The sequence below is a fragment of the Salmo salar genome, chromosome 03, assembly GCF_965601325.2.
Source record: "Salmo salar chromosome 03, fSalSal1, whole genome shotgun sequence".
In the NCBI taxonomy this organism is placed as follows: domain Eukaryota; kingdom Metazoa; phylum Chordata; class Actinopteri; order Salmoniformes; family Salmonidae; genus Salmo; species Salmo salar.
Genome location: NC_138293.1, coordinates 27145628 through 27161759, shown reverse-complemented (window position 1 = coordinate 27161759; position 16132 = coordinate 27145628). Strand labels below are relative to the sequence as shown.

Here is a 16132-nt window from a genome sequence, read left to right as displayed (position 1 = left end):
ATTGAGTATGTGTGTCAGTGACAAAAACAAAAGACTAGCTATAAAAGACTAGCTACAGTACATGTTGAGAAGCAACTGTCAAATATGGGGATCTAATCAGGGCTTACATAAAACACATGTGTTTCTAAATAAAGAACTGGCACAACATGTGTGTGTGATTGTGTCATAATATGATCATTTACATTCCCCACAAGAGAATGGGATATTATCAAAATGACAGTGAAATGTTGATTTATTTCTAATCAACGTTTCCGCATTGTCTGTTTTGAATTTTTCCTGTTATAGAAAAGTCTTGAAAATAAATGTACATCTCCAACCTATATGCTTACTGCACAACTGGTTAGATCCCAAACTGTATCGCATATAGCCTATTCATTATTATTTAACTCACCTGCGTCACCTTGTTAAAGTTTGGTAGGAATTATGTCAAGAAGCAATACCCAGCAATTGCCACACGTTGTAGTCATTGCTAAGAGAGTAGATGATACATCATTGTACCAGTAGATGGAAGCAAATGCACATGACATTTTCTTGGACTTGGCATAAAGTAAAATATCCTGATTAAAATACACAAATCCTGAAAAAAGGCATTTTAAAGAATATTTTTAATTACCAAAAACTATGCGTTACATTATCAACAAAATGGAATGTATAATTCATTAGCACTTGTTTCATATTAGTCAACTCATTCTAAATGACATGTTATTAACCTATGTTATAAAGTGACTAAACTGATAGGCGCATAAAAACAAGCTTTGCCAAATTATTTATGCACATCTGGGCAAATATTGTGCCAAATCTAATTACCTGTAGGCCTACTACTGGTGACTGACGTCCTATTGTCTTTGTCCCTTTAAGCGCTGGAGAGGAAGAGTCTATTGCGCGTACAATATTATGTTTTCACGCTGACAGGACGCCGACTTCAAAGGGACATCGGCAGTTCATAGAAAATATAAAATGCATTGCAGTTTGATTTGCAGACTTGTTTTCCATCTGGTCGATTCTGCTCTTTTCACATCTCACATACGACAGGCTAAGTCTTCTACTACTGGCTGAGACTACGTAGAATAGCTCAAGGTCAGTGAAACTGGCATGCCTCGCTAACAGAAGAAAGAAACATCTATTTCGGGATATCACTATAAAACCCTCTCAGAGGAGACCATGCTGAAGGAACTACACAAATGTGTGTAATTTACTAACAGCAAAGCTTTTGGCAGACTATATTGTCTGGAATGCACTCACTCAACAGGTTCTCCTTCTTTCTCACCATCTGAGACAAGGTCGACTGATAGAACGACGCGCTCCACAGTGAATGGGACCAACGGAACGTGGTGTGATACGGTTCATGTATTGATTCTGCTTCAACACCTGCTTTGATGACGCCAAAAGATAACGCGGCTAAACCCACCCACTTGAGGTACAGGACAACTGATACGAGGGGAAGTCTATATAGCCTAAACCCTGACACCTGTTGTTCAAGGGTATCACAAGTTGGATCCTTGCGTCGAGGTCTAACCATATGAAAGGGATTATATTTGCGTCGGAGCAGAAGTCAATAAACATGTCTCATGACTGGGGTTACAGAAGATCTGACGGTGAGGCATTCACTATCATCTGACGCTGACTGCACTTTTTGCAAACTACTAGTTGAAACTAAATTGCAACAGTTGCATGAAAGAGTAGCTCTATGCATTTCTTATCTGAAAAAAATAACTGCTGTAAATAAGTGTTAATATTAGGTTATTGTCATAAATTCATAAACGTATCTGTGAGAACATAATTGGACTGTTTAGAATAGAGTGAATGATACATTTGTATGTTTCCTCTGTTTGTCTTTGTCCTGTTTTTTCTACCATAGGACCTAACAAGTGGTCTAAGCACTTCCCCATTGCTAATGGATCCAGGCAGTCTCCTATTAATATTATTTGTGGCCAAGCATCCTACGATTCTACCCTGAAGCCCCTCAAACTGAAGTATGACCCATCCAACTGCACAGACATTCTGAACAATGGCTATTCCTTCCAAGTTGGCTTTGTGGATGATACTGACAGTTCAAGTAAGCCTTAGAATCCATATGTAGTTATATACATTACATGATTATCTCCGTTTCTCACTTCACAAAATATGACCTTCATTTTCTGTACAAGTTGCATTCTGATGGGTTCTGAGGTGGGGATTCAGTAAGGTAAGGGAAGAGGCAACAAGAGAATGAGGGTTGCTGCAAACTGGTTACATATTAACTTAGTGGCTGTGTCAAACAAATATCAAACACACTGTCTTTGTCCATATAGGCTGCTGTACAGTAGATCATATTGATTAGGTGACTTGAGAGCAGGCAGGTGTTTGAAAAGACGCTAGTTGTCGGGTTGTTGTCTATTGACGTGGTGCCGGGAAGCAAGCACACCTGTCTGCAGACTAGATTGTTCAAAATGAACGTTTCCTACCCTACCTTATCATTATTTTATAGTAGTGTATTTTACGATCAGGATAATCATCTATGAAGTAAGCATATTGCGGTATTGCTTCCCAACGTGTTTCTTTTGAGTTGTTAGGGAGATAGTACTTTTGCACATATAACACACTGTGGCTGAGGAAAGTCACTACTCCCAATATAAGTGAACCCCAAATCAATGTAGTTCTCATCATATTTGTGCCTCTTCAATGGTCCAACGTCCCTGTCTGTTGTTCGGTGCTTTCCTGGGTAAGGGGACAGTAGCTCTTCGACTGCATCAGATTCACAACTGTCAGTGTCCATGCTAGCTGGGCTAACAACAAATGTGGAATTACTGATGCTAGCATTGGATGTGCTCGTGGAAGCAGAACAACTTGGGTCGTCGGCAGGTGTAGTAGAGCTGGTAGTAGCAGTACTACCAGTAGAGCTGGTAGTAGCAGTACTACCAGTAGAGCTGGTAGTAGCAGTACTACCAGTAGAGCTGATAGTAGCAGTACTACCAGTAGAGCTGGTATGTGTCTCTATGGACGCGGGCCTTACTTTTTTTTAAACCATTTATCCATTTTCAAGCAAACGGAATGAGCAGAAGCTACATTTGGCTACATACGGACTGTTAGTGGAATTCCTGCGACAGAGTAACAGTTCATTTGATTGGATGTTAATTATTTGACTAGGCTACCTGTATTTGACATCGTGTTGTTATTTCGCTTAACACTAGATGGTTTCGTTTTATTTTTGGCAGTGAAACGAGGCTACCCAGGCGAGAAAAAAAGCCTCACCCAAATGTATAGCCCCGTTGGAAAATATAAATGGACTGTTTTTTAAAATGTGAAAAAAATAATAATGTGAATCACATTTTTATTTGGCATACCCCTGAGGAATACCTGCCTTAAATCAATTCAAATGCAACAGCCTGTAACTGTATTAGATGACTAGTAATCATCTGTCATTTGCCTGCATTTGGACACTTTGGATATTTTGAAGAGCAACATTAAAAGTGTGTGCGTGTATTTTGTGTGTGTCCGTGCGTTCCTGCTCGCAGCACTGACTGGAGGCCCCATCACCGGCACATACAGGCTGAAGCAGTTCCACTTCCACTGGGGAGGCAGTGATTACAGGGGCTCTGAGCACACCGTCAATGGAATCAAGTTCCCATGTGAGGTAGGCAGTTCAAGACCTAGATTTTACAACAGGACAAGCTGTATGGCTTCAGATCAGTATTTTGATTGGCTGCCTGAGTTAAACCTGACATCATCTTTCTGTTTTTAAAGCTCCATCTGGTGCACTGGAACACCAAGTACCGCAGCTTTGGGGAAGCTGCTAGCCATCCCGATGGTCTTGCTGTAGTTGGAGTGTTTCTGAAGGTACAGATCTAATTCAATTTAAAGGTTTAAAATGAGTTCATATGCTATTTATGCTTCCTTGTGATTTAATTCTAAAAGTAGCCTGATTCCCTTGTTTGACTGTGAATTCTTGTTTCCTATAGATTGGTGCTGAAAACGCCAGACTACAAAAAGTGCTGGATGCTCTGGAGGCCATCAAATCAAAGGTGAAATCAAAACTGACTACTACTCAAATTTAACTGTAGTGGGAATTGGATGGGAATGTTGAAGTAAGTCTTTGTTTAAACATGTATGAATCACAATTTGTCTTCTGTAGGGGAAGCAAACTACATTTTCCAACTTTGACGCCGAAACTCTGCTGCCTGACTCACTGGACTACTGGACATACAATGGCTCCCTGACCACTCCCCCTCTGCTGGAGAGTGTCACCTGGATTGTCCTGAAGGAATCAATCAGTGTCAGCCCTACCCAGGTACAATCATTTTTCACAGCACCTTCATTGTCACTAATCAACTTCATCAGTTCAGCCCCAATTCATTGACCAAGGTCAGCACTGGTGTAGCACACCCTGCCACACAGCCCCCGCAAGTTTAGAAGTACTCTAGTTTTTATAGTCAGAAGTTTAGCCATTCACTTAATGGACTTGGCCGCATTCACTTTAGATTACATTATATGGGTGGCCCATAGTGCTTCTTTAGTAACTCCTGCCAGTATCATTTGAGTAGCCCACCACTTCTATGAAAGTAGCCTACACCCATATTAATATAACATGCATGCGTAGTAAAGGTATGTTCTTTCCCTATATCATGGGCTAAAAAAGTATTTGTTGCTCCATGCAGTCTTAGAACTTCCGAAGTCTGTCTGTAAATTATTTATAAAGACAATCAAATCAAATTTCAAATCAAATGTATTTATATAGCCCTTCTTACATCAGCTGATATCTCAAAGTGCTGTACAGAAACCCAGCCTAAAACCCCAAACAGCAAGCAATGCAGGTGTAGAAGCACCTGCACTACAATCTGTCTTCCTATGATGAAATAAGAAACATATCTGCAACAGTACATAGCTACTGTACATAGCAGACACCTCTTATACTGTTTTTCACAATGTGTATTCATACAGTGCCTTCGGAAAGTATTCAGACCCCTTGACTTTTTCCACATTTTGTTACGTTACATCCTTTTTCTAAAATGGATTAAATAGTTTTCCCCCCTTAATCTACACACAATACCCCATAATGGCAAAGCAAAAACAGGTCTAGAAATGTTGTTAATTTATTTCAAATAAAACTGTGAAAAATTACATTTACATAAGTATTCAGACCCTTAACGCAGTACTTTGTTGCAGCACCTTTGGCAGCGATTACAGCAGTGAGTCTTTTTGGGTATGACGCTACAAGCTTGGCACACCTGTATTTGGGGAGTTTCTCCTCTTCTTCTCTGCAGATCCTCTCAAGCTCTGTCAGGTTGGATGAGGAGCGTCGCTGCACAGCTATTTTCAAGTCTCTCCAGAGATGTTTGATCGGGTTCAAGTCCAGGCTTTGAGTGGGCCACTCAAGGACATTCAGAGACTTGTCCCGAAGCCACTACTGCATTGTCTTGTCTATGTGCTTAGGGTTGTTGTCTTGTTGGAAGGTGAACCTTCGCCCCAGTCTGAGGTCCTGAGCGCTCTGGAGCAGGTTTTCATCAAGGATCTCTCTGTACTTTGCTCCGTACATCTTTGCCTCGATCCTGACGAGTCTCCCAGTCCCTGCCACTGAAAAACATCCTCACAGCATGATGCTGCCACCACGCTTCACAATAGGGATGGTGCCAGGTTTCCTCCAGACGTGATGCTTGGCATTCAGGCCAAAGAGTTCAATCTTTGTTTCATCAGACCAGAGAATCTTGTTTCTCATGGTCTGAGAGTCCTTTAGGTTCCTTTTGGCAAAGTCCAAGTGGGCTGTCATGTGCCTTTTTACTGAGCAGTGGCTTACATCTGGCCACTCTACCATAAAGGCCTGATTGGTGGAGTGCTGCAGAGATGGTTGTCCTTCTGGAAGGTCCTCCCATCTTCAGAGGAACTCTAGAGCTCTGTCAGTCACCTCCCTGACCAAGGCCCTTCTCCTCCGATTGGCTGGGGGGCCAGCTCTAGGAAAAGTCTTGGTGGTTCCAAACTTCTTCCATTTAAGAATGGAGGCCACTGTGTTCTTGGGGACCTTTAATGCGGCAGATTTTTTTTTTGGTACCCTTTCCCAGATCTGTGGCTTGACACAATCCTGTCTTGGAGCTCTACGGACGATTCCTTCGACCTCATGGCTTGGTTTTTGCTCTGACATGCACTGTCAACTGTGGGACCTTTATATAGACAGGTGTGTGCCTTTCCAAATTATGTTCAATTAATTTAATTTAACACAGGTGGACACCAATCCACCTGTAGAAACATCTCAAGGAGGATCAATGGAAACAGGATGCACCTGAGCTCAATGTTTTCGCTTTGTAGTTATGGTGTATCGTGTGTTGATTGCTGTGTCTTTTTATTTATTTCATCAATTTTACTGTAACGTAACAAAATGTGGAAATAATCAAGGGGCCTAAATACTTTTCAAAGGCACTGTATACTGTATTCTTGATACAGTGAGGGGAAAAAAGTATTTGATCCCCTGCTGATTTTGTACGTTTGCCCACTGACAAAGAAATGATCAGTCTATAATTTTAATGGTAGGTTTATTTGAACAGTGAGAGACAGAATAACAACAAAAAAATCCAGAAAAACACATGTCAAAAATGTTGTAAAATGTTTTGCATTTTAATGAGGGAAATAAGTATTTGACCCCCTCTCAATCAGAAAGATTTCTGGCTCCCAGGTGTCTTTTATACAGGTAACGAGCTGAGATTAGGAGCACACTCTTAAAGGGAGTGCTCCTAATCTCAGTTTGTTACCTGTGTATAAAAGACACCTGTCCACAGAAGCAATCAATCAATCAGATTCCAAACTCTCCACCATGGCCAAGACCAAAGAGCTCTCCAAGGATGTCAGGGACAAGATTGTAAACCTACACAAGGCTGGAATGGGATACAAGACCATCGCCAAGCAGCTTGGTGAGAAGGTGACAACAGTTGGTGTGATTATTCGCAAATGGAAGAAACACAAAAGAACTGTCAATCTCCCTCGGCCTGGGGCTCCATGCAAGATCTCACCTCGTGGAGTTGCAATGATCATGAGAACAGTGAGGAATCAGCCCAGAACTACACGGGAGGATCTTGTCAATGATCTCAAGGCAGCTGGGACCATAGTCACCAAGAAAACAATTGGTAACACACTACGCCGTGAAGGACTGAAATCCTGCAGCGCCCGCAAGGTCCCCCTGCTCAAGAAAGCACATATACATGCCCGTCTGAAGTTTGCCAATGAACATCTGAATGATTCAGAGGACAACTGGGTGAAAGTGTTGTGGTCAGATGAGACCAAAATGGAGCTCTTTGGCATCAACTCAACTCGCCGTGTTTGGAGGAGGAGGAATGCTGCCTATGACCCCAAGAACACAATCCCCACCGTCAAACATGGAGGTGGAAACATTATGCTTTGGGGGTGTTTTTCTGCCAAGGGGACAGGACAACTTCACCGCATCAAAGGGACGATGGACGGGGCCATGTACCATCAAATCTTGGGTGAGAACCTCCTTCCCTCAGCCAGGGCATTGAAAATGGGTCGTGGATGGGTATACCAGCATGACAATGACCCAAAACACATGGCCAAGGCAACAAAGGAGTGGCTCAAGAAGAAGCACATTAAGGTCCTGGAGTGGCCTAGTCAGTCTCCAGACCTTAATCCCATAGAAAATCTGTGGAGGGAGCTGAAGGTTCGAGTTGCCAAACGTCAGCCTCGAAACCTTAATGACTTGGAGAAGATCTGCAAAGAGGAGTGGGACAAAATCCCTCCTGAGATGTGTGCAAACCTGGTGGCCAACTACAAGAAACGTCTGACCTCTGTGATTGCCAACAAGGGTTTTGCCACCAAGTACTAAGTCATGTTTTGCAGAGGGGTCAAATACTTATTTCCCTCATTAAAATGCAAATCAATTTACAACATTTTGACATGTTTTTCTGGATTTTTTTGTTGTTATTTTGTCTCTCACTGTTCAAATAAACCTACCATTAAAATTATAGACTGATCATTTCTTTGTCAGTGGGCAAACATACAAAATCAGCAGGGGATCAAATACTTTTTTCCCTCACTGTAGTTAATGCTAATATACCTACTACTGTACATTGCATTTTGTTACACTGTTTATTTATACACTGTATTCTTGACATAACTCATTGTAATGTACAGTATCTACTGCTGTACATTAATTCTTAGTATATGTTATTGGTGTGTGTGTATATATACATAGATTGTATTTGGATTACTGATAGTGTTATTTGGATTGATAACAGAATTTGTTTCTGATTTCTTTGGGATTTCTTATTTCTAGTTTTTGATTATTTATGTACATGTTTGACATTTTTGCTGCACTGTTAGGAGCTTGTAACACAAGCATTTCGTTGCATCCGCTATAACATCTGCTGAACTGTATACGCCACCAATAAACTTTGATTTGATTTTTTTATTGAAGCTCCATGCTGAGCCTTGGGGATATCAAATCCTGAAGTCCAATTTCACCAGCTGGCATTTAAATGGGTCCCCAAGGAGACTTGTTTACTGAAAGCTCAAAAAGCTGCAGTCAAAAGCACTGTCTCACATATCTCATCATGAAGATAGTGTTGATTTATGGAGGGCTACATTCAGCCATGTGCATTGCTGAGGTAAAGTTAAGATGTCGCGCAAGGCAGCAATAACTTGGGTGGAGAATTTTTCAGTTCTGACAGAGTACTGATGCAATGTGGTGTTGGAAAAAGCCTTTCACTTACATACAGTAGGACGATCTAGGACCCATGCCTAAAGAGTGTGAGACTTCAGAATAAAGAAAATTAATGCACTTTCAGAAGTTTTTGTTGATTTCACTTTTCACTGTATATGAGAACAAGTTGGACAGTGTGTCAATTGATACTGTCTGCACCTACATTTTGAACTTTTACTAGGAAATGAGACTGTACAGACTCTGCAGCCGGTCATTGTCATTGTATGCATAGTAATATCAATTTAGTGAAGACATTTTCATTCTTATAGTAACCTGAATGTACACTCTATGCTTACTTGCTTATGGCTGTACATCGATGATAACTTTGATTCCAATTGTGGAGTTTGCACTAATGCCAAATTTATATGGCTTTGCAGGCCAATACGAGACCCACATGGTTTGCCACGTGAGGTTTAGGTGAACTCTCCACCAGAGAGGGGTTTCCCTGTTGCACGCTGGTGTCATTGCGCATACTGTTCTATTCTCCTCTCTGTGATTGTGTCCTTCACTCTTTATTCTCAAAACTTCACTCTACATTGTGATCAGTTAGACCTCTATAGGAACATTGGTACTAATTTGGTATTGTTTTAGGGATTATATGATCTAAATATAGGAAATTGTTTTTGGAGAGCAGTAAGCCACAGCAACCACTTTAGCATGAGTCAAAGGCCGCAGTGTTGACATTGATTCTAACCATTGTATCTCCCTTTCCCTCTCTCGCGCTCTCTCGCTTGACAGATGGGTCAATTCCGCAGCTTGAAGTTCAGTGGGGACGGAGAGGCACATTGCTGCATGCAGGACAACTACAGACCCACTCAGCCTCTCAAGGGACGCACGGTCCGCCGGTCCTTCAAGTAAACAGCCACGTGTCACGCCATCCTCCATTCATTTTCCCCAGTATATATATATATATATATATATATATATATATATATATATATATAATATATATATATATATATATATATCATGTGCCATTTTAGCACATGCATTTGTGTCAGAATCTGCTAATTGTTAACCCCATTGACAAAACGATCAGTAAATACTACAAAACAGAAATGTAAACCAATGCAATTTAATAACAAGAGCCAGTGCAGATGAGATTCATGCGCTGGTATGGATGGACAGCAGCTCCTGTACTTTATACCCATGGCCTGCCAGCCCCTCCTGTAATCCCTGACGATCAGCCTCAGGATCACCCCAGATTAATGTCATTTTGCTGCCTGCCTGCCCCTGCAATAACAGATGAGTGAGTCAGTCAGTCAGAGATAGAGGCCTTTAATGGTATAATGCTACAGGGCTTTTTTCTTCTCTACTCTCAATAAGCACAAACAGTTGCTATGCAAGAGATGGAATCTTGAATGAATCCTTAAACACTTTCCATTTTTGTATTGTATCCTCACATCGTCATCTATGTATTGTTTGATTTTGTCGCTTTAGATTACAGGTCCATGCCAAAAATAAGAGATGCAATTGAAGTTTTATATTTATATATATTTCTATTTTTTTGTACTCATAACTTACCTCTTACCTACCGTCACCCCAATGCATTATCGTTGTCTTAAAATCATGAGTGAAAGAAAATGTTGTGTGAGGTGTCATTATGTCATCCAAGTCCCATCCACTTTAATGAAATCCTGTGTTGTTAATATCGGTGACCGTTTATAAACTTAATGTTTATGGAACGACACATCTGTTGGAAAGCTTTGCACATTTTTTGGGGTATATTGAATTACCACACTACAGAAATGTCAGTTGCCCTTTGGCTGTGTGGGATCAGCCTTACCCAGCTAGGGAAACAGAGACCCCACTGTTGATAATCAGACGTCTTCCTTTATAAGGATGGACAGTGGGCCTATTTCGCAGTCATGTGCCCTTAACAAGGAACTATTGACCTATGAGTTCTCCACCTTTGTGGTTCAAGACAAGTTAATCAATCACGTTGTGTGGTACAAACAACAGTCACTCCAACTTAAATATGTCTTTGTGATTAACCTCCTTGTACAATATCAAAATGCGCCTCAGAATAAATTACTTTTGGTGTAAATGCATGGAATTTGGTGTCAACATAGTTAGTAAAAGTGTCTAGACAGGCCACATTGAAATGTTAAGATTATCGTACTTCCAGTGTCAATCAAAGTTGGGATTTTGAGAAAATGTTAAAAAAAAATCATTAAAATGACTTAGTATGTTGAAAAGCATATAGTATTGTTCTTTGACCTGTTCTAAACCCAAATATGCATAATATATGATTCAACTCAGTTGTTTGTGACCTACAGCCATTTCTGTATAGTACTATATTTAGTCTTTGGACACATGGGGTTACTGTTTTTTACACATTTCAAGAATCAAGTTATGTGAATACAATCAAATGCTCAGAATAATCTTTGGTAAATATATTGTCTGGACCAATATACACTGCATATACAAAACCTGCTCTTTCCATGACATAGCTTTCACCTGGTCAGTCTATGATCCCTTATTGATGTCACCTGTTAAATCCACTTCAATCAGTGTAGATGAAAGGGAGGAGACCGGTTAAAGAATGATTTTTTTTTAAGCCTTGAGACAATTGAGACATGGATTGTGCATTTGTGCCATTCAGAGGGTGAATGAGCAAGACAAAATATTTAAGTGCCTTTGAACGGGGTATTGTAGTAGGTGCCAGGTGCACCGATTTTGAGTGTGTTAACTGCAACACTGCTGAGTTTTTCACACTCCTGGCTTTTTCACACAACAGTTTCCCATGTGTATCAAGAATGGTCCACCAGCCAACTTGACACAACTGTGGGAAGCATTGGAATCCACATGGACCAGCATCCCTGTAGAATGCTTGACACCTTTATAGAGTCCACCTCAATGCCCCAACGAATTGAGACTGTTCTGAGGGCAAAAGGGGGAAGGTGTTCATAATGTTTTGTGCACTCATTGTTGTTGTCTATTTGTATTTATTAAGGATCCCCACACTCCTGGGGTCTTGCAACATTAAGCCAGATCTATAGAATTTTAAATATTACATTTCATAACACTTTACCCAATGCATTTAGCGTGTTCCTTCAGGCCACTACTTCACTATCACATATTTACAATACAACATCTGTGTGTGTGTGCCTTATGAGTATCTGTGCCTGTGTGTGTGTCTCTTCAGTCCCCGCTGTTCCATCAGATGTATGTGTATCTTTTTTTAAATGTTTTATCTGATTTCTACTGCTTGCATCAGTTACCTGATGTGGAATAGAGTTCCATGTAGCAATGGCTCTATGTTGTACTCTGCACATACCATAGTCTGTTCTTGACTTGGCGATTGTGAAGAGACCTTTGCTGGCATGTATTGTGGCGTATGCATGGGTGTCCGAGCTATGTGCTAGTCGTTTAAAACAGACACCTCGGTGCATTCAGCATGTTAACACTTCTTACAAAAACAAGCAGTGATGAAGTCAATCTCTCTTCCACTTTGAGTCATGAGAGTTTACATGCATATTATTACTGTTAGCTATCCGTGTACATATAAGGGCAAGGCGTGCTGCCCTTTTCTGATCCAATTGTAATTTTCTGGAGGTCTCTCTTTGTGGCACCTGACTACACGACTGAAAAGTGCGACAAAATTAGGGACTGTAGAACCTGCCTTGTTGATAGTGTCGTTAAGGCCGAGCAGCACTTTATTATGGACAGACTTCTCCCATCTTAGCTACTGTTGTACCAACATGTTTTGACCATGACAGTTTACAATCCAGGGTTACTTGCTCAATTTCTACATTATTTATTACAATATTTAGTTGAGGTTTATGGTTTAGCAAATTATTTGTCCCAAATACAATGCTATAGATTTTGAAATATTTATGACTAACTTATTCCCTGCCACCCATTCTGAATCTAACTGCAGCTCTTTTTTAAGTTGCAGTGATTTCACTCGCTGTAGTAGCTGATCTGTATAGTGAGTCATCCAGATACATAGACTGGCTTTACTCAAAGCCAGTCACATGTCATTAGTAAAGATTGAAAAAAGTAAGGCGTCGACCGCTGCCCTGAGGAATTTCTGATTCTACCTGGATTATGTTGGAGAGGCTTCCATTAACCCTTTGCCACGTACGATCACATATTTGTGATCATTGTTGACTGGTCCCTGTAGCATACCATCACAAATATGTGATTGGAACACTAGTAACAGAACATATGATGAAACAAACTTGTCTAAACAGTATTGTTTTCTGAAAAGCATCTGAACAATGTTTTGTACTGCTGGGAAACAAAGGTCTTCACAACTTTATTCGTCAATTTCACCTTTTATTGAAAAAGATAAATGCGAACATCATCATCCAAATATCACACAGAACATATCCACAGCCAAACTCATTCCATAAACCAGTCTAAATAACAGGTTGCGCTAACAAAAAACAGTTAGCGACCTAACAGCTAGACTTGTTTACAATGTACCACATCTCTGGTGAGCACAAGAGAGAAATGTAATATGGTTTAGAAAAGAGATGGGTGTCAGCTAAGCTAACAGCAGCTAAATTCTTTATGATGGCAGCCATGTTTGTTTATGTTTGGCAAGCGAAAACTCCCAAATCCCAGAATGCCAATCACTATAAGACACAAATAAACAAAGTCAAAGATGGCTGTGCCCATTCCCTGAAAATATGAACTTAATTTGTCCACTTTTCAGCATATTACAAATCTTCAATGTACTTGTTACAGTGTATACAAGAAACGGAGCACATGACTTGCCAAGTCATTTACCATTTTTGACAAATCACAAAGCAATTATAATGTTATCCCCTCACAGATCATCACACCAAATACAAGCCTACTGCCTAGCCTAACCGTAGTGTGAAAGTTAAACAGGGATGAAACCATTTTAGGGGGGTTTGTGGGGGTAGAAATGGAGGGAGGTATCGTGGAGGGATGTGATGCAGGAAATATTACTATGATGGGGGATATCAATAAAATGGGCAAACACAGGAGAAGTTTACACTCTAAATAAAAATAAAACCCTTGGAAAGGGGGGGTCTGAGCTGGCAACCCTGAGGTACCATAGCTACAATCTGATGCCGTATTCAAGACAACTGCAACTCGGGAAAAAAATTGCTCTGAATGGGCAAAATCGTTTTGAACAGTTATCCAACTCGGAATTCCAGGTCGAGAACTCGGTCCTCTTTATATAGCTCCGACCTTCTGACCTGAAGTTCACTGACGTCATGATATGGCCTCGTATTTTTCAGAGTTCCCAGTCTTGAAAGCACCATTAGTCAGTCGAGTGAACTATCCCTTGTTATAACATCTTTGGTCTGACAGACACTTATGTGACAACCAGAATGCATTGTATGATGTCGTCAAACATGGCACCACACAGCTGGAAAATAGCTTAGCATTAGCTCATCATAATTAGTACAACCTTCAAAAAAGATTACAATCTATGCAAGAATCGGAATGCATGATTTTGCACCAGAACTTGAAAACGTGAATAAAGCAGTAAATGATCGTGGATGTCAGGAAACAGCAGAGGGTGCACCCACCTATCCACATCGACGGGAAAGCAGTGGAGAAGGTGGAAAGTTTTAAGTTCCTCGGCGTACACATCACGGACAAACTGAAATGGTCCACCAACACAGACAGTGTGGTGAAGAAGGCGCAACAGCACCTCTTCAACCTCAGGAGGCTGAATAAATTTGTTTTGTCACCTAAAACCCTCAAACTTTTACAGATGCACAATTGAGAGCATCCTGTCGGGCTGTATCACCGCCTGGTAAGGCAACTGCACCGCCCACAACCGCAAGGCTCTCCAGAGGGTGGTGCGGTCTGCACAACACATCACCGGGGGAAAACTACTGTAATTTCCGGACTATTAAGCGCACCTGAATATAAGCCGCACCCACTGAATTTAAAAAAAAATATTATTTTGAACATAAATAAGCCGCAGGTGCCTACCGGTACATTGAAACAAATGAACTTTACACAGGCTTTAACGAAACACGGCTTGTAACAAAAATAAATAGGCTTTAACGAAACACGGCTTGTAACAAAAAATAAAAAATTAGCAGTAAGCTTTAGTTGTCTTTTTGCACTGAGTCAATTCCTCATGCTGCTGTTTCCAACGTCTTATCATCGACTCATTAAGACCAAGCTCCCATGCAGCAGCTCTATTTCCTTTTCCAACAGCCAGATCAATCACCTTCAACTTGAAAGCTGCATCATTTGCATTTCTCTGTGTCGTTGCCATGATGAGGGTGACAAAATGACTACCGTAATCAGAATGATGGGAAGTTTGAGAGCGCTCGATTTAATCTAAACAGTAAACAAAAAAGTTGTTTGACCTTAACCCGTTTGGCAATTTCATTGGTCTAATGAAAGCTTCATGCCGCCAAAAAACTGAGCACGTCACAGAATGTGTTTTCTTGGCAGAAAAAAAATTGAAAGCGGGAAAAATCCATATATTAGCTGCGTCATTGTTTAAGCTGCGAGGTTCAAAGCGTGGGAAAAAAGATGCGGTTTATAGTCCGGAATTTACGGTACATGCCCTCCAGGACACCTACAGCACCCGATGTCACAGGAAGACCAAAAAGATCATCAAGGACAACAACCACCCGAGCAACTGCCTGTTCACCCCACTACCATCCAGAAGGTGAGGTCAGTACAGGTGTACCAAAGCTGGGACCGAGAGACTGAAAAACAGCTTCTATCTCAAGGCCATCAGACTTAAACAGTCATCACTAACACAGAGAGGCTGCTGCCTACATACAGACTTGAAATCATTGGCCACTTTAATAAATGGATCACTAGTCACTTTAATAATGCCACTTTAATTGTGTTTATGTATCTTGCATTACTCATCTCATACTGTATTTTATAACATCTATTGCATCTTGCCTATGCCGCTCTGTCATTGCTCATCCATATATTTATATGTATATATTCTTACTGCATCTCTTTACTTAGATTTGTGTGTATTAGGTAGTTGTGGAATTGTTAGATTACTTGTTAGAAATTACTGCCGGAACTAGAAGCACAAGCATTTCACTACACTTGCAATAACATCTGCTAACCATATGTATGTGACCAATAAAATTTGATTTGATTTGAAATACACTGCTCAAAAAAATAAAGGGAACACTTAAACAACACAATGTAACTCCAAGTCAATCACACTTCTGTGAAATCAAACTGTCCACTTAAGAAGCAACACTGATTGACAATAAATTTCACATGCTGTTGTGCAAATGGAATAGAAAACAGGTGGAAATTATAGGCAATTAGCAAGACACCCCCAATAAAGGAGTGGTTCTGCAGGTGGGGACCACAGACCACTTCTCAGTTCCTATGCTTCCTGGCTGAAGTTTTGGTCACTTTTGAATGCTGGCGGTGCTTTCACTCTAGTGGTAGCATGAGACGGAGTCTACAACCCACACAAGTGGCTCAGGTAGTGCAGCTCATCCAGGATGGCACATCAATGCGAGC

At 40.8% G+C, this 16132-nt stretch overlaps 1 protein-coding gene across 1 annotated transcript; it reads left to right on the top strand.

Annotated features, from left to right (window-relative positions):
* The first annotated feature begins 1295 nt into the window (after nt 1-1295).
* LOC106599341 (carbonic anhydrase) lies at nt 1296-10878 on the top strand. The gene is made up of 7 exons (XM_014190532.3): nt 1296-1595; nt 1859-2056; nt 3495-3613; nt 3724-3816; nt 3939-4001; nt 4112-4267; nt 9416-10878. The coding sequence occupies exons 1-7, from the start codon at nt 1520-1522 to the stop codon at nt 9533-9535; spliced, it is 825 nt and encodes a 274-aa protein (XP_014046007.1). The 5' UTR covers nt 1296-1519; the 3' UTR covers nt 9536-10878.
* The last annotated feature ends 5254 nt before the right edge of the window (nt 10879-16132 follow it).

Excerpts from the sequence above, each read along its gene's own strand:
- LOC106599341 (XM_014190532.3), top strand. The coding sequence starts at position 1,520 with ATGAAAGGGATTATATTTGCGTCGGAGCAGAAGTCAATAAACATGTCT. Across the intron at positions 1,596-1,858 it reads GGGTTACAGAAGATCTGACG|GACCTAACAAGTGGTCTAAG; the intron begins GTGAGGCATTCA and ends TTTCTACCATAG. Across the intron at positions 3,817-3,938 it reads TAGTTGGAGTGTTTCTGAAG|ATTGGTGCTGAAAACGCCAG; the intron begins GTACAGATCTAA and ends TGTTTCCTATAG.